Source organism: Cervus elaphus, chromosome 21, assembly GCF_910594005.1.
Source record: "Cervus elaphus chromosome 21, mCerEla1.1, whole genome shotgun sequence".
In the NCBI taxonomy this organism is placed as follows: domain Eukaryota; kingdom Metazoa; phylum Chordata; class Mammalia; order Artiodactyla; family Cervidae; genus Cervus; species Cervus elaphus.
The window spans coordinates 8,759,904-8,778,188 of NC_057835.1; the positions used below are offsets into that span (position 1 = coordinate 8,759,904).

At 53.8% G+C, this 18,285-nt stretch overlaps 1 protein-coding gene across 1 annotated transcript in view; it reads left to right on the plus strand.

Annotated features, from left to right (window-relative positions):
• Window positions 1-18,285, plus strand: part of COL22A1 (collagen type XXII alpha 1 chain) — a 219,267-nt gene that overhangs the window by 47,326 nt on the left and 153,656 nt on the right. The window contains exons 4-9 of the mRNA XM_043880230.1: window positions 2,951-3,025; window positions 7,557-7,668; window positions 10,145-10,268; window positions 14,517-14,792; window positions 16,500-16,580; window positions 17,778-17,894. Coding sequence (XP_043736165.1) covers window positions 2,951-3,025; window positions 7,557-7,668; window positions 10,145-10,268; window positions 14,517-14,792; window positions 16,500-16,580; window positions 17,778-17,894 — 785 coding nt within the window. The remainder of the gene's footprint in view (window positions 1-2,950; window positions 3,026-7,556; window positions 7,669-10,144; window positions 10,269-14,516; window positions 14,793-16,499; window positions 16,581-17,777; window positions 17,895-18,285) is intronic.

The window sequence follows — 18,285 nt, forward strand, 5'->3', positions numbered from 1 at the left end:
TGGACATCCACACAATGAAGCCCTTTCCTGGGAGGCATCTGGTCTACCACTCAGCATTTACCTCTTGGCTCAGGCATCCACTGGTCCTTCCGTTCAGCATGGACTCACCTCCCGTTCTGAGCCTGGAGCCGGGAAGGCAGTGGAGACAGAGCTGGACTGAGACTCAGCCGGGCCTCTAGACTTAGTGGGGAGGCAGCCACGCTGGTCAGCACCTTCAGCACGGTGCCACCAGCTCTAGGACACGGGACCCTGCCGAGGGGTCCTCACCCAGGCTGAGGTGAGTGGGAGCAAGGCCCAGGGGGCTGCTGATCAGAGTCTGGAGGGTCAAGCAGGAGGACGCTATGAGGCAAGGTGACACAGGGTGTCAGGGCAGCCCTGGCACTTTCTGGAGCTGACCTATCCCAGGCCCTGGCCACAGTCAGCCCATGAGTGCCCTGAAGGCAGGGATGCCGTCTTACACTGTTTTCTCATTTGTGGGTCCTTAAAACTAGCTCAGGATCTGGATTCTTTCTGGACCTCTGTAAGTATTTAAGTTCCAATAAGCAAGTTCATGTGGAAATAAATAGATCATTATCCAAGAGGTGGACATGTCTTGGCCAAAGGTATGTAGTTATGGGCTGAGAGTGACTTTGGGTGCTCATCCCCACTCCCTGCAAAGAGGTGATCCTCCAGGGCCCCCTCTTCCCTGGGGAGCCTGGATGCAGGGTGTATTTTGTCCTGCCATTTGTAAGCCATTTGTCCTGACTTATTAAGTCAGTTATAAATTCCCTCTTGAGGCTTTGGCGTATATGGGGCTTAGTGATGGCTCCCATGAGGGGACTGGCAGGTGGTGTGGGGACTGATGTGTTAGGCACATGCTGACGTCTCTGAAACGTTTCCATCTTCTCTGTGTTCGTGGCCTTTGAACTGTCTTTGACCATCCAGTTTCGGGAATCAGGGCCTCCCCCTGGGATATTTGCAGAGACAGAGGCTCAGTGGCTTTGCCTGCCCTTAGCTGCAGCCGTCAGACTCCAGGGGTTTGCTCATAATCAAGGCTGGAAAGTTCTGAGTCAACTCATTTTAAATGATGCACAGTCCCAGCCCATCCCTCTGGCGGCCTGCCAACCTTGAAGCAGTTGGTTGTCACCCGCAGCTGCCGCTGTCCTGGGTGGCGCGGTCTGTATTCTGCACAGCGCCAGCATACACTTGCATATATGTGGTTCTAGACATAGACAGCTCTGTGCTCTTTCCAAAATAACGCCTTCCTTGGGGCCTGTCAGACCTCTGGTGCCTTCCAGGATAAATGTTAAAAATACCTCCTCCCAAATCAGGGAGAATCCCATTCTTGCTCCTCACTCCTGATTGGTAAAGGGGCCCACAGTGAAACACTTGGACTGAAAAGAAATCATCGTACGTGAAATCTGTGGGATGACAGAACTGCCTGATCAGGTGTGATTATTACAATAATGTATGTTACCAGATTGCTTCCAGGGCAGGGTGGCGTCTATGCTGAGTTGCCTCTGATGATAAATTTAAGTCCTGTTATGGCTTGATCTTGCCCATCCTCCAAGCTACCTTACGACAAGTGTGTTCTTTGAAAGGTGTCCCATGTCACAGACGCTAACATGGAGAAAGAGATTAGGGGACTCGCAGGGAAGCCAACACTGGGGCCCTAGACTTTAACATTCACAGTGGGTTCCCTGTCTAGGATTTTTAAAAATTGAAGTATAATTGATTTACAATGATGTGTTAGCTTCAAGTGTGCAGAAAAGTGATTTAGCCATGCACATATATGTATATATACATGAATTCTTTTTCAGTTTCTTTAATATTCTATTGTAGGTTATTACAAGATATTGACTATAGTTCCCTGTGTTATATGTACAGTATGTCCTAGTTGTTTATCCAGTATATATATGTGTGTGTATATACATATATATATAGTAGTTTGTATCTGCCAATCCGAAACTCCTAGTTTATCCCTCCCTACCCTTTCCTCGGGAAGAGAAGGGGACGACAGAGGATGAGATGGTTGGGTGGCATCACCGACTCGATGGACATGAGTTTGAGTGAACTCTGGGAGTTGGTGATGGACAGGGAGGCCTGGCGTGCTGCAGTCCATGGGGTCGCAGAGAGTCGGACATGACTGAGTGACTGAACTGAGCTGAACTGACCCTTTCCCCTTTGGTAACAATAAGTTTCTGGGATTTTTAGGGCAACTGAAAGAATCCCTTTTCCTTCCCATTTTTTTTTAAAGTGAGAAGTCATGAAGATGTTTAGATATGTAATGCCATATATTGACATATGTTTTACTGTGTGACTTCCTCCATTGCTTCTGTATAACTGAGCAGTCTTGCTTCCTCTGGGATTTGCCTGGAATGGCACCTAAAGCTCCCTCAGGCAGCATAACAGACACCTTGCGGGTGGGCCCCCATCACGTTTCCATTGACTCCTCTCTGACCTGGGATTCTCATCTATAAGTTCGTGCCTTTGTGAGTGACAGTCGCTCTCTGCCTGGGTCCCTTTTTGCTCTTTAGTCCGGCTGGCTGAGTCTTACTGTTGCTTCAGGAGACACCCCAAGCGTTGCCTTTCTGGGAAAGCTTCCCTGACCTCCCAGGCTGGGCTGGGTGTTGGATCCTGAGACCCCCCCCAGGAGCCCAGACCCGCTCTGTCACTTAGGACCCTGTTGATCCTGTGGGCATCGCTCTTTGGCTCCCTCTGATGGACACACTGTGAGCTCCTTGTTGGGACCCTGCCTGCTCCTCTGTCACCTCTGGGCACGGCACTGGCAGGAGGGCCCATGCTTATCAGCAGTAAACCAAACTCCCGATCAATCGGTGTGGCCCTGCTTCTGCCGCTGCTCCTGGCTAGATGCCCCACGTGCTGGGGGTGGGGCGGGGCCTCTGCCTTGTCACTTTCCACGGAGGGAACGTCATGGTTGCTCATCAGTCTCTCCTCTCTCCCTTCCCAGATGTGCTCTGCCCCAGCGTTCGCGTGGAAGGAGATCGCTTTAAGCACACCAATGGCGGAACCAAGGCGATCACAGGTACGAGAAACCGCCATCCAGCACAGCTTGCTTTGCGATGCCATTTGCCAGACGTGAATCTTCCCTGGTGGCTCAGACTGTAAAGAATCTGCCTGCAATGCAGCAGACCCAGGTTCGATCCCTGGGTTGGGAAGATTCCCCTGGAGAAGGAAATGGCAACCCACTATAGTATTCTCACCTGGAGAATCCCATGGACAGAGGAGCATGGCGGGCTACAGTCCATGGGGTTGCGAAGAGTCAGACACGACTGAGCGACTGACACTTCCACTTTGTTCTTTGCCGGACTTGACCATGACCCTCCTGGACTCAAGGGTGGTAGCTTTGGTGGTCCGGTCCTCATCCCCGTCTTTCACCAAAGTCCTGGGGTTGGTTTGAGCTGTGCAGGTAGCAGCTCCCCTCCACGAACCGCCCACCAGGGGAGGCCATTCATGTCTTCCATCTGGGAGTCGGTGGTGATGCTATAGGTGTCGGTAGAGAATGAAGTAGGATGAGGGACGTGGGGAATGAGTAAGTGATGGGCAGCCCGAGTAAGAGGGTGAATAAATAGCTGCATTTGGGCGTGAAGGAGAGAGTGAATCAGAGTTATAAATATAGGAGCAAATCAGTGGATGAGGGAGCAGAGACACATGACTGCAGAGCCAGCAGCAGAAATAAACACTGCAGGGGCTTTCTCCGTACACGACAGGGTGACTGGGGGTACGCAGGGACGGCTGAGCCAGCTTCCCCTTCGTCCTGGCAGTGACGAGTGTCTGTCTGCTGCTGCCTGTGGCTGGGCGTCCTGCAGACACCTTAGGTGCGTGATCACAGGGGAGCGTTCTCCCCCTCCAGGACAGCAGCCCAGCTCTCCTCACCAGTGCCGGCCGGGTCGGGAGCCCCATCTGTCTACCCCAAAGCGTCTCGGGTCCAGTGAAGTCTCCCTCCCGAGGCAGTGAGCCATGGGTGATGAGGACCAGGTGTCTCGTAGGTGCCGCACTCCCCTGCTCCTACCCCAGGGACCCCACCTGCCCACGTGAACGTTCCAGCATCTGCATCTTGGTGCCTGGGGGATGTTTCTAGAATGGCAGGAGACTGTGCTGCCTGTGTGCACAGCAGGTGAGATGAATCAGGGGGTTAACCCTCTTCGGGCGTCACGGAGTAACCCAGCCCTCAGCCAGTGACCACGGGTGAAGAAACACTCAGGCCCTCTGACCCACTTCCTAGAGCGTCCCAGCGGGGTCCCACCACAGCTGCTCGCCGGGGCTGAGGCTGGAGTTAAGGAGAGAAAGTGCTGCAGACCTGCCAAGTTCAGCGTAGCCGGGTAATGGGAGCAGCTTTTGTAAAAGATGTGGTTCGCAAAGGCTCATCTCCAGGTGTTTCCTTAAGTGGCTGCAGCTAGTCTTCCGGCTCAGTGGGGCTGGAGCAGCGAGGACGGGGTGGAGAACAGATCAGGCATTTGGAGGCGGCGCTCTGGGACTCAGTTTACCCACTTCCGACATAATGTCTCTTAGGACCCCTCCCAGCTCTGAAAACTGAACATTCTGCAGATTCTAGCACCTACAATGTTATGCAGTGCTCTCTGGAGTTTTTTTAATGGTGAAAGAAGGTGCTGGGCACGGTTTTACTTTGAAACTTGGCCACAGACGTTCTGATGGGTCTCTCCTTCTGCCTGCTCTCTGATGTCCAGATAATCATCACCGAGTCCCAACTGTCTCAGACGGTCCCAGCCCAGTGCTTCTTCCCTCCCCTCCTCGCCAGCCCCGGGTTTCCAGTCCAGTCCTCCCTGGTCCCCCAGCTCCTCCATCCCTGTGGTGAGAGTGACCTCTGAACACAGGCGCAGAGCTGTGTTTCTCCCTGCTTTAAAGCCCTTCCTTGGCCTCCACCTCCTGCAGAAAGAAACTCAGACTGCCTCATGTGGCCGTCGGAGCCTGGCCTGATCTGCACCCACCTCACTCACTCCTTGGTCCCCCTCTCGTTGTTCCTGACATCCCGAAATAGTGGGGATTCTCGGAAGGAACCTCGCTGACTCAGGTCCGGTGACCTTTGCACATCCAGTACAGGTGAGCTGAACAGGCACACCTTGGATGCCCTTCCCTCCTCCTCTCCCCAGATTTCACTTGTTCTTTAAATTCAGGCCAGGCCTTGCCTCCTCTCGGGAGCCCTCTTTGATGTCTCCTCAGCTGGGCCAGGCAGATACTCCATGTGCTCCTATATAAGCCTAGACTTCTCCCTCCTTCCCATCTACCCACTATACGGACGATGCTCACCTCTGTGCCCATTTCTCTGTGGACAGTAGACTTCAGGCAGTGGGAGGCACATTGGGAGTTTTGTCCTGTTGATTACTGAAATCTGAGCAGCCAATGGGGCATCTTAAGATGTAGGAAAACTGGAGTGGTTTAGTGAATTCCTTTCTTCTCTCCTTCCCTCTTTCCACCAGTGGAGCCTCAGTGAAGAACAACAGCAGATTCCATCCTTTTTGGGGGATGGAAGCATGAATCAGATCAGTCCCCACCCCGCCCCAATTGCTCAGCTTCCTCCACGGACACAGACACTGTGTGCACCTTGGCCAAACCCACTGGAGACTGGGAAGTGACTCTCATGCCCGGGGCGTCCACCGAAGCTTGGTCCCTCGCAGACCTTTGAAGGACTCCGGGCGGTGGTCACGGTGTCCCTGATGCCATTTGCTTTAGCTGAGTCCACGACTTTAGGGAGGTGCCCCCTCGCACTTTCTGCATTAAACCATTGCCTCTTTATCTCTCGGTGCATCACATCCGAGTCCGCTTACCTCGGGAACAATTTTCATTTTCCTTCCCAGCCTTTATTTACTGCAGGTAATTCATCTTTCTCTTGGTGCCCTTTGCTGCCACCTCACTAATTGCTTGTTGTTCAGTTTCATGGTTTTTAAGTCTTTGTTTTTATTCATGGAAACCAGTGAAAGTGGAATTAGGCAGTAGAGCATATGTTTGCTTTTTGAAAAGTCTTTTTTTTTGTTCCCTCACAAATAACTGCTACAGGGAAGCCCAACTGAAGGTGGAGGTTTCCAGGAAGAGGGATGGCACTGTGAAGGGAAGGAACAGGCCTCTTTCCTGTTCAACCCTGGCACCGTGCTGTGTGGGCATCGGGCACGTGCCTGTGGGATTTTGAACCCACTCTGTTGAGTGAGAGCTGGTGCTCCTTGGAACCTCTGGGGGCCAGTTCTCCCAGCTTGCCACCAATGCTGACATGTGCTTGGCTCAGAGTAGGCTCTCAAAAAATACCTCTTGAATGAATAAATGAAATCCATGGACAGAGGTAGTGGGATGGGAGACTGCAGTCATTGTCAGGGGAAGTAATTAACATGAAAAGTATTTTATGGATTTTTCACTGCATGTCAGGCTCTGTATGATGAGCTTTGTATCATATCGTTCAAGCTTCACCACAAGCCTCGTGAGTTGCATGCAAAGACAGTCCCCTTTCTACAGATGAAGAAATGGGTGCTCAGAGAAATCAGGCACCCTGCCTAAGGTCACATAGCTAGGACCTCATGGTCAGGAGGAAATGGAAAAACCCACTCCAGTATTCTCTGACCTGGAGAATCCCATGAACGGAGGAGCCTGGCAGGGCTGCAGCCCATGGAGTCTCAGAGAGTCAGACACGATGGAGAGACTAACACTTTCACTTTCAGGGTCAGCCCAGGTGGGTCTGGCTCTACTACGAATCAGACTCTCGGTCGGAGCTCCGTACTTTCTGTCCTTGCAGCTCCTTGCGCAGAGTTCGGAACAGACAGGCTCTCAGGAATGCAAGTTGGATGACTCAGTCATCTCTTAGGACAGAATTTCTTGGTAGAAGATGTTTTAATCATCCTAACGTGAGAGTTCGTTTCCTGTTTTCCGTGGCCATGCTCCAGAGTGTTGGAGCCAGAGGAACCTTCCTGGCGAATCGTGGGTTCGGTGCTGCCGATGCTGAGCAGCACTGTAGCCCTGGGGATATGGAGACGGGAGAGGCCCGGTGCCTGCCCCGGGGTGGGCCTCCCTTCACCGGCCGGGAGCACTTCCTTCCCCAGGGACGTGGTGTCAAGCCGATGCATCCCACTGATGCGTCCGTGTGGGCGTTGTGGTTGGGCTTCTCTGAGGACCGTATCTGCAGGACTCAAACCAGCCCCCCATGCTGGTCCAGGCGGTTTTGTAGAGGGTTGTGGGTCAGGGTGTGTGGCTGGTGGTGCAGAATCCCAAGGAATAACCGGCCTGCTGAGTCAGCTTCCTACCCTGTGTTGAGTGACCACCTGGGGTCCTTAGGACAGCCTCAGGTGAGGTGTCAACCTTCTGTCACAACCAAGTGCCGAGGCTCCTGTGGGTTATGTCGCTGCTCAGCATCACAGATACGTGACTGACCTGGATGCCCCCCGCCCCGTCCAGCCTGCTCCCCTGAGTCTCAAGATCATGTTTTTCCCATTACTGCCCATGACGAGTGAGCGAGGTCCTCTCTTGGAACCAAAACAAAGCGAAAGACACCTTTCTGTTACTGCAGTATCACAGACAGTCGTCTTCTCTCTGATGTGTCTCGTCTCTTTGGACAGGTTTTGACCTGATGGACTTGTTCAGTGTGAAGACGCTCTTGGGGGAGAGAGAGAACGGGGTGCAGAGCTCTTACGTCCGGATGGGATCCTTCCCTGTGGTGCAGAGGACCGAGTGAGTGCTGGCTTCCCCCGCCTCCCCCAGACCTGCCCCGGACGCCTCAGCAAGGGCGGGAAGGAGCCGGTGAGCTTGGTTGCTCGCTGAGCACTGGGTAGGGGTTTAGCCTACAGAGTGCCTGGTAAGATCACCCTGAGATGAGGCATCCATCACTGACCCTGGAAATTCTACCTGTTTCTTAAATGATCTGTTCCCAGTGATGTTACTGGTCCCCCAGTCCTCCTACACTCATCTCTCCATATGGATTTGGGGCTTCCCTAGTGGCTCAGAGGTTAAAGTGTCTGCCTGCAATGCGGGAGACCTGGGTTCAATCCCTGGGTCTGGAAGATCCCCTGGAGAAGGAAATGGCAACCCACTTCAGTACTGTTGCCTGGAGAATCCCATGGACGGAGGAGCCTGGTAGGCTACAGTTCACGGGGTTGCAAAGAGTCAGACATGACTGAGCGACTTCACTTTCTCCATTCACTCATGCATGTATTTATTTATTTTTTTTTTGTCTCAAAATGGGACAGTAACTCGTTCAAAATCTCATAGTCCCTAGGAAGCAGAAGTTGGCCTCAAACTCCGGTCCTCCAACTCCAGTCCCTCTACACTCTCCTGTATTTCTGTGTATGTATGAACAGCCAAAGAAAAAGTCTTAGTCTCTTGATAGATTTACAGGAAGGTAGTGACAGAGATAGAGATAGGAGCATGCCCTTAAGTTACTGTAGGTTTGGTTCCAGACCACCACAGTAAATTGAATGTCGAAACAAAGCAAGTCACACGTTTTTTGGTTTCCCAGTGTGTATCAAAGTTACGTTTACATCAAACTGCAGTCTGTTAAGTGTGCAACAGCATTGCGTCTAACAAAACAATGTACATATCTTAGTTGAAAAAGAGTACTGTGTGATAGTGACCCCAGTGGACTTGCTTGGTGCAGAGTAGTCACCAGTCTTCCGTTTTAAAACAACACAGTATCTTCAAAGCTAAAGCAGTATCTAAACACAGTATCTTTAGTAAAGCTAAAGCAAAACGAGGCATGCCTGTGTATTGATACACAGATGTAGATATAGTTATAAATACGTAGATACAGCATATACATGGGCTTCCCAGGTGGCTCAATGGGTAAAGAATCCACCTGCCAATGCAGGAGATGCGAGAGATGTGGGTTCAGTCCCTGGGTTGGGAAGATCCCCTGGAGAAGGAAATGGCAGCCCACTCCAGTATTCTTGCCTGGAAAATTCCATGAACAGAGGAACCTGATGGGCTACAGAGTTGGACACAATTGAGCGACTGAACACATACACACCATAATATATCTGTATGTTACACATACATGTGTGTTGAGATGTAAGTGTATTTGGAGAATCAGTGGCAGAGTTGGCCTCATTGATGCAATAAGATAAAAAAGGAAGTAAAGGGCAACGTCCGTCTGAGGCTCCCAAGCCCATGTGCATGCAGACCCTCCCATGGGCAGTGATCGGGGGTGGCCCTGACTCCCGGGGAGGCCCAGGGGAGTGATGGGCGCTGCTCCCACCTCTGGGGTGTGATCCAGGGTGGAATCTCAGCTCAGAGAATGACTCTGAGCAGCTGGGCCGACTCTCAGCTTGGATCTGAGACCTGAGAATCAGAGCAGGAGGACCAGTCTTTGCTCGCAGCTCCTACAGCCAAACCAAGGGTCCCTGAGGGTCCACGGGTCTGAGAACCAGGAAGCCAGACACCCCCTCATTTCCCGTCCTGGCTCTTGGGCCAGACAGCCTCCACCCACTCCAGTGCAGAAGCAGTGCCTCTGAGCAGGGCATGCAGGGCAACAGCTGATGGTGACGAGGGGCGCTCTGGAGACCAGCTAGTCTCTAGGGGGCAGCCTCTGCTGGGCCGCTGAGCACCGGGAGTTTTGCCACGACAGCCGGCTGCCCTCAGCTGGGACAGGAGTGTCACATCTCTGCACGCTCCTGACCCCTGGCGGGGAGCCGCTCCCTCGGGATGCTGTCGGCAAAGGGCAGTGTGCCTGCCGTGAATGGCTGTCTGGGCTGGAGCTGATGGGGTTGAGGGACTTCACAGATAAGAGCTGGCCCCCCACGCTCTGCAGGAAACCAGTGCTCTATGGGGACGGAGGGTGTCCTGTGATGTGGGGCAGCGACCAGGCAGGATAAGACACCCCTGTGTGGCCTTCCTGGGGGGCAGCAGGCAGGGAGAGGTGAGGGCTGGCACACTCAGCTTCATCTGACCCCAGGGCGGGAGGCAGTGTAGCGTCTCATTGATTTTGGAGAGATGGAAGCGGAGAGCACGGAGGGGAGGTGGATTTGAAGGGACAAGACAGGGCTCAGAAAGAGTTGTGTGGAGGCCCTGCTGGAAGGAAAAGGCAGTGAAGACAGGTGACAAGGTAGACTTCTGAAATCCACAAGGTCAGCGTGGCAAGACTCAGTGACCCCGGGGTGCGTGGGCTTCCTTTGCAGCCTCAGCTCTCAGCCTGGCGTCTCTTGTCTCCCTCCAGGGACGTGTTCCCGCAAGGCTTGCCCGATGAGTACGCCTTTGTCACCACCTTCCGGCTCAGGAAATCGTCCCGGAGAGAAGACTGGTATATCTGGCAGGTCATCGACCAATACGGCATCCCGCAGGTGTGAGCCGCATGCCGTGTCCCGGTGCGGGCTTCTATCTCCTCCTCATGGGCAGAGCAGCACCCCCTGTGTTTTCTCCAGGGGTCCTTGTCTTGGGCCCTGAAAATGGAGAGTCCAGTGTATCCAGGCCCAGGGCACCTGCAGGGACTGGGAGACCCCCGGGGATCCCCCGGGGACTGAAGCCTCCTTTTTCCCCTGATGGCTAAGTGCCCAGCACCGTGGTGGGCTGAAGGCCTAGTTCCTTTCTCAGGGACCCTCAACCCAGCCAGGGAGGTGGCAGCCAGCACCGCTGTCCTATAGCACGTGTTGTTAGCAGCATGTTCATGATGTAGTGGAGGAAACCGGCTCAGAGTTGGCACGACTAGGGCTCAGACCTTGTGTCTGGTCCTTTCTTGGTGTGGGCTCTGAGCCACATTGGCTTTCCAAGTCCTCATGTTCTCAGCTGGGACACAGAGCACCTCCCGTGGAGGCATCATGTGGAGTGATGTCTGTAAAGCATCTAAGATGCTGCCTGATGTGTAATAGAGTTTTTATGATCGTCCTTGGTTTGACCTTCAGTGGAGCGCTGCAGCCTGTCTTTGCCCACATCGGGTGCATTCTGGTTCTCGTCCCTGTGAAGCTGGGACAGTCCAGCGGCAGCAGGCAGCCAAGTGAGGGCCCACCTCTCTCGAGACCCAGACCATCAGCATGATGCGTTCACCTGAGATATAACTCCCAAACCCCTCGTTCTCAGAGCTCATGGACCAACGGGTGTCTGTCATTCACCCTTGTCCCCTCTTGATGTACGAGCTGTATCGAGACATGACTCGTCTTCATCTGGGAGACACTGATGTATTTTCATTTGGGGTTGAAACAAAACAAAAGCATGCTCAAGCCACAGGACCACAGCAGCCACTCTCATGGGCTGCTTGCTGAGAGGGGACTTGCTCCGTGGTGGTGAGGTCACATCCTGAGGCTGAAGCTGAGCCCTGACCCCAAGCACACATTGTACCCACACCCACACACAGTCAGTAGGAGCCCCGGCTTGTTCCGAGTGCTTCAGAGATCCTTCTGCAGTCCTCCTAACCACCCTGTGAAGACTGTGAAAGGGGTTGTTGCTCAGTCGTGCCTGACTCTTTGCAACCCCATGGACTGTAGGCTTCTCTGTCAATGGGATTCTCCAGGCAAGAATACTGGAGTAGGTTGCTGTTTCCTTCTCCAGGGGCTCTTCCTGGCCCAGGGATCAAACCCAGGTGTCCTGCATCACAGGCAGATTCTTTGTCATCTGAGCCATTGGGGGCGCCCCATGAATTGGCTCTGCTGTTTCCGTCTAACAGAGAAGAGGAGGCATTGCAGTGAGCTTAAGCGTCTGCCTGGCATTCGTAGGTCGTGATGGGGGGAGGTGGGATTGGAACCCAGGCCATTGAACTCCAAGTCTGTCTTTTGATCAGCATGCCCCACTGCCTCCGGTCCCCATCAGCTAGTCCTATGGAATGACACTGCTACAGCATCCCTGGTCAGACTGGGGTGCAGAGTGCAGTCAGGCTTGGCTGCCCGGCGCCCTGATCTCCTGAGCGCGGGAGGCTGGGCGGAGGAGGTGCGAGTCTGCTCCATAGGCTGTTTTTGCAGACAGCAGGCAGCGCACCGTGACCCCTGTGCACCATCTGCAGACATGCACATCTCTGGCGCCGTGGGGTCCGGTGCTGTGGGCCTGGGCGCCTGCCATGGCATTCCTGTGGATGAGCTCTCTCTGCCCCCGCCGTCTGGGTCCTCTTCCTTCATGGCGTTTGCAGAGCTGTGTGCGCTTCCTCTGCCATGTCCACCCCCTCCTCTCCTGCTGCCAGAATGCACCCCAGGCTGGAATCCTGCAGAGCCATGCGCAGTCAGAACCTGCCTTTTCGGAGAGGCACCTGGCAGTCGCGTTCCGTCAAACAGGCCTCGGGATTGACCCTTCCCTGGAAATGTCACGATGGCCACCCCAAGCACGCCCTGGGGAAATCCTGGCCAGACCCAGGAAAAGTGGGCAGAAGCCAAGTGGCAGATGATCTTTGAGCAGAGTGTTGCGAGCAGCCTTCCTCTGTGCTCTTGGACCTGTAGACCTGGAACCGGACCTAGCTATATTTACCTCTGTGACCCCACGTAGGATCACAGCCTCCCTTGACCATTGGCATGTCATTGGGAGGAACTGAGGGGCACTCACTCATTCCAGGTCTGATGAAGGGCCGGGGAGGAGACTGGTCCTGGAGCAGGGGTGGGGGGCACACTTGGAGTTGAGGCTCCTGACCGGGTGGGCGGCCAGTGCAGGGGCCTGAGACCAGGCGCTAGGAGGTGGGCAGGCCTGGAACACGGAGCCTGGGAGACCGTTGTCCTCTTGGCAAAGGGTGAGGTTGACTCAGACCAAGTAGTTGTGGGGAACTGGGGAGAAATCGGATTCCGGGTATGTGTTTTGAAAATAGAATCATCAGGGTTTGCTGATGGATCCGACCCATGGGCTGTCTTCCTGAGGCCTCCTGGCTGAGATTGGTAGACACAGGACTCGGGCCTGACAGGCATTCCTATGCTCTGTTTTGTGCTGAGAGAAATAGAAACATTGGAGAAAAACTCATGGCCTCGTGAAGCTCCCCAAGTCCTCAGGGGTTCAGGGCTCAAACAGGTGAAACCAATTTCAAGAACTAGCAGACTAGGTTTAATCACAAGTATTAGATTATATGTATATGAAATGTCAGGAGGAGGGCCTGACTGGAGAATCCCCATGGACAGAGGAACCTGGCAGCTACAGTCCATGGAGTTGCAAAGAGTCAGACACAACTGAGCGACTCAGCACAGCACATGAGAAGTTTCAGGTTATTAGTCAGGGGTTCATAGTTTTGTTCCTCACTGTCATTGTAACATACTACTAGACAGTGCAAAAAATAATAAATCTCAGGTCCCCCTTGGCTGGACTGAGCCCACGTGGAGCCCAGACAGAGAAACCAGAACACCTGGGTGGTGTCCTGAACACTGGCTGGTCTGCAGGCCAGTGGGCTCCTTCCTTTAACCTCAGCGCTCCCATTCATTCATTCCCTTTCTGTTAAGTGCTACTGTGTGGCGTGTGTTGTCCTAGCTATTGGGGTTAAAGAGATGAGCCACAGAGACAGAGTGCCTGCTTAGAAAGATGGGGTGGGGCAGGCAAGAAACAGGTGGACAAAATAAGTGAATGAGGTACTCTCATATACTGACCCAAAGTGCTATGAGAAAATAAATCGACATGCCTGAGGATGTGAGAGCACATGACCAGGTTAGAATCCAGTTATATGTGTGTCTCAGAGAAGGCTGCACTGCGGTGATGTCTTTGAACTTGCTTGATTTATTATAGCTGATATGTAGAACGGCACTTTACTTATAACAAGTACTGTAGATGTTTTACATATCTGTAAATTCATTTAATCTCTGTAACAACTCTATGAAGTTGGCACTATCATTGGTGCTATTTTACAAATGAAGAAATAGCACAGAGAGGTTAAATAACTTGCGTACATAAATACATAGATGTGGCTCAGCAGTAAAGAATCTGCCTGCAATGCAGGGGACACATAAGATGTGAGTTTGATTCCCGGGGAAGATCCCCTGGAGGAGGGCACAGCGACCCACTCCAGTGTTCTTGCCTGGAGAATCCCATGGACACGAGGTCACACAGCTTAAAAGTGACTTGCCAGTTTGGGTCTAGGAGGAAAGTAAAACTTTGCTCCAGAATTTTCCAGGCATTTTGCAAAAGGCTAGGGGGTAATCCAGTGAACAAGATGGGCAAGTTCCCTGCACTCTGCTGGAGCTTCAGTTTCATCTCAAGGTGAGAGAGAGAGCAGGTTAGTAGACGGCTCTCAGACTGGCACCTGGCATCTGGAAACAGTCTTGTTCTCTGGGCTTTTAAAAGACTGAAACCACTCAGGGTTTCTGGTCGGTCTCACAACTCAAGCCCCATCCACACTTGCAGGTTCGCAAATGTGCTCTCACGGGCATGGCCCCTCTGGGCATTTGAGACCTTGATCCCTGGATTAACGTGTGAGCTCAAGTCTTCCAGTACAAGGTTGAGAACAGCGTACGAGGTAGATGTCAGTCATAGCATCGCAGTGAGGGGGACCCCAAGGCTTAGGGATGGGAAGCGATGTGCCTGAGGCTGACCGGCTAGGGAGGGTCACAGCCGGGGTCTGACTCTGCGACACCCCCTCCCCACTGTCCTCTCCTGCCTCTGGCCCAGGCAGCTCACGGGGCCCCTGGTGCTCTCCTCCCCAGGTGTCCATCCGGCTGGACGGCGAGAACAAGGCCTTGGAGTACAATGCTGTGGGCGCCATGAAGGACGCCGTCAGGGTGGTCTTCCGGGGCCCCCGGGTCCACGACCTCTTTGACCGGGACTGGCACAAGGTGGCCCTGAGCGTGCAGGCCCAGCACGTCTCCCTGTACGTGGACTGTGCGCTGGTGCAGACGCTGCCCCTCGAGGAGCGGGAAAACATCGACATCCAGGGCAAGACGGTGATCGGCAAGCGCCTCTACGACAGCGTGCCCATCGACGTGAGTTCCAGGGTCGTGGGGTCACTAGGGAGGGGCCTTAGGAGCTGGGTGCCCCCACGCCTGCCTGTGTCACTTACCAAGTCATCACCGTGGACTGTCTTAGGAGCGACGACCCCGACTCAGCACACTGCCGTGTCCCGGCATTCATTCACTCGTTCAGTGACCTAGCCACTTGCTCATTTATCATGTATACTGAGCACCTGCTGTGTGCCGGACACTGTGCTCTGCGCTGGGGACGTGGGTCATATATCTCAATATCACACTCACACTCGTCAAGCAGAGTCATGTCCGACTCTCTGTGACCCCATGGACTGTGGCCCACCAAGCTCCTCTGTCCATGGGATTCTCCAGGCAAGAATACTGGAGTGGGTTGCCATGCCCTCCCAGGGATCTTCCCGACCAGGGGTCAAATCCACATCTTCTGTGTCCCCTGCATTACAGGCAGATTCTTTACTGCTGAGCCACATCAACGTATATGTGGAGGCAAAATCGGTGGGTAGGTAGAGTTATATAGTTTCCTTTACACTTAAATAGATTCTTTCCCCTTCTCTGGTTGTTGGAAATTAGGAAAATATAGGCAAGTATGTGGGAAATAAGTGAAAAGCATCCTCAGTCCTCCAGCCCGGGATGTCAACCAGGAATGATTCAGTAGCTGGAAAGAGCAGTCCTTCCATCCTCATCCCATCATTCTTTTTTCTTTGTCTTCCCTCCTCCTTGTCTCTCTTCTCCTCTTTCCTTTAATGTATTTTCTCCTCTAGAGGTGCATTCCGACACCTACACACACACATACACACACTTATGCACTGTCTTCAAACTGAAGTCATTCTATCCTTCTGACTGGAAGGATCTACCCCCGCTTGCCAAAATGTAAACGAATCACGATCTGCGATAGCTAGCTCTTCCCAAAGCTGTTTCTTTTTTTTCCCATGTATTTGCATTTCTGTGATCGAATGTAGTGTTGGATGCGTGCTGTATATTTTGAAATGTATGTAATAATGTACAGCATGTATAGTCACATACTGCCTTTTTCCTCTCAAAATTATGTGTCTAAGCTTTTATTCCTTTTAGCTGCTTCATAATACTTTATTTTAGTGTATGTTTTGCTTATTTGTTCTCCTGTTGGTGGGTATTTAGGTTGCCTTGATGTTTTACCATCATAACCAACAGGTCTTGGGTTTTGAATATGCTGGTGTCTCTCCAGGTGCTTTCATGGAGAAAATGGGGTAGTAGAGCCCCTTTATATTAAGGGCGCAGTGGTATTTAAGACAGTGATAGAAGCAGATTTGTGATATGAAAAAATTTCAGTTAAGACACCCTGTGGAGATGCTGAAGAGTTGAAAAGAGGAACACGCTGAACCTTTGGAGACTGTTGGCGACCGCCTCACAGCCCGGCCTGTAGTGACCGCAGCGGCAGTGAGCGGGGAGCGGAGGGGCATGCGAGGGTGCCTGACACATGGAAAATAGGAGACTCTGCTCCTAGCCTGTGCTCACTCGCTCTTTGCACACGGGGCTTGCACTTTTGGAAGGATGGGATGTCAGTAGAGGACACCTTGGCTCCCTCTGACATTCAGCTGGGGGTCAGACTACCATGCAGGACCCCAAGGAGGAAGTGGGCCAGATCCCTGAGCGGGGTCTGCCTGATACCAGGGGGAAGTCTGGGTTCTGAGCCCCCCAAAACTCATCCTCTGACCTTGCTTCCCCTCCCAGTTTGACCTCCAGCGGGTCGTGATTTACTGTGACTCCCGACACGCGGAACTGGAGACCTGCTGTGATATCCCCTCGGGTCCGGTGAGCAGAGACTCTGCCTGGCGGGGTGGGGGGGGGGGGGGGGGGGTGGGCCCTTGACTTCCTCCCCGTGACCCCCTGAGGAGGGGATGTCCAGGGCCTGGGAACAGAATCAGGACACCCGCCATCAGAGTGCGGCCTGGGAGGGAGCCCGCTGGTCATCACCGGGGCTCGAGTTCTGGGTTGGGTGGGGTGTGGGTTGGGGATGCAGGTCCCTCTGGCCTCAGTCAGCAGCCATGGGGGCTCAGCTCTGGGTAGTGAGGGGCAGAGGCTGGTGCCTGTCCCCAGGAGAGAATGGCCTCGGTACTGCCGGTGCTCAGGGCTCTTTAGCAAGACTGGGGAGGCAGCTTGGGGTCAGGAACAGTGGGCCAGACCAGACTGCCTGGTGTGCCTGGACCCTCTGTGCGGTTCTGCCTGTCCTGGGCCCTCCCCACCTCCGTCTCCACCCAGGTGCCTCCTCTGCACTCTCTTTACAGAGGACACATCCCAAGGATGCTTCAGTAATCTTGCCTTCCAGGGCTGAAGGCTAAAACCCCCGCACTGTGCTCGGCCGGCCCAGGTCCTGAGTATGGTGAGCGCCCGGTCAGCGTCCTGTCTCAGGACGACCGTCGGGCACGGGCCCCAGAGGTGGCCCTTGTCAGAGGCGGGGCTGCAGAGTCAGATGAGCCCGGCTGTTGAGAGGGGAGAGGAAGGAAGGGGAGGAAGACAGATTAAATCAGGAGAGAATGAGGGAAAGAAGGGGGGAGGCAGGGGAGGGAAAGGGAAAGAGGAAAGAAGGGAGGGAAAGGAGGGAAATAAGTCATTATCTGGCACTTGCCGGGCTCCTGGTGTCCAAACTCTGAGCTCGATACTTCAGTTCAGTCCCACCAAACCCTTCTCACCACATTATGATGGAAACACCCTTGTCCCCATTTTTCGGAGGTTAACACTGAGTCTCAGAGGTGTTAAGGAGTTCCCGCAGGCTGCTGAGAGGCCAGTGGAGGAGCCTAGACCCGTTGGCTCATCTGACTCCAGACGAGCCTTGCTCCATGCCCATCTGACTCTGAGGTCTCGGGGTGCCAGGACCTACCGTCAGATACTTGCCCGTCCTGCTCAGGCTCCGGCCTCCTCAGGGTTCCCTGCTCCCCCTTGCCTGGACAGGGAGGCACTCCAGGCTGCTGGACGAGAAGCCAGGTTCTGACCACTGTGCTTTCCTCCCAGTGTCAGGTGACCGTGCTGACGGAACCCTCCCCCCTGCCCCAGCCGCCGCCCACCTCCGGCAGTGAGCAGATCGGGTTTTTGAAGACCATCAACTGCTCCTGCCCACCTGGAGAAAAGGTACACAGTCCACCATCAGCCGCAGGCTTGGGGCCCCAGAGCTCACAGAACTAGCAGTGGAGGTGGGAATTTCCCATCATGCACGTGGGCTGCCAGGGCAGGATGACCCCGGGCTCCAGGTAACTCTTGGGTCTGGGGACCATTCTTACTCCTGGGACTTTTTCTGGATCTCTGTGGGCCTTGGGAGGGGAGCCCCTCAGACCCCACTGGGGTGAACATTTTCCTGAAGTTAATGACCTCCTGTCAAAGTCTCTCTGCCTCCTGGTGTCCTCGTCACCCCAGTGCAACTAAACAGCCGGATTTGCTTTGAGAATAAGTGTCAGCAGGGCAGCGGCAGAGGGTTCAGGTAGCTCTGTGGGGTCCACCCACATCCCTCTGTGCTCCGTTGGCC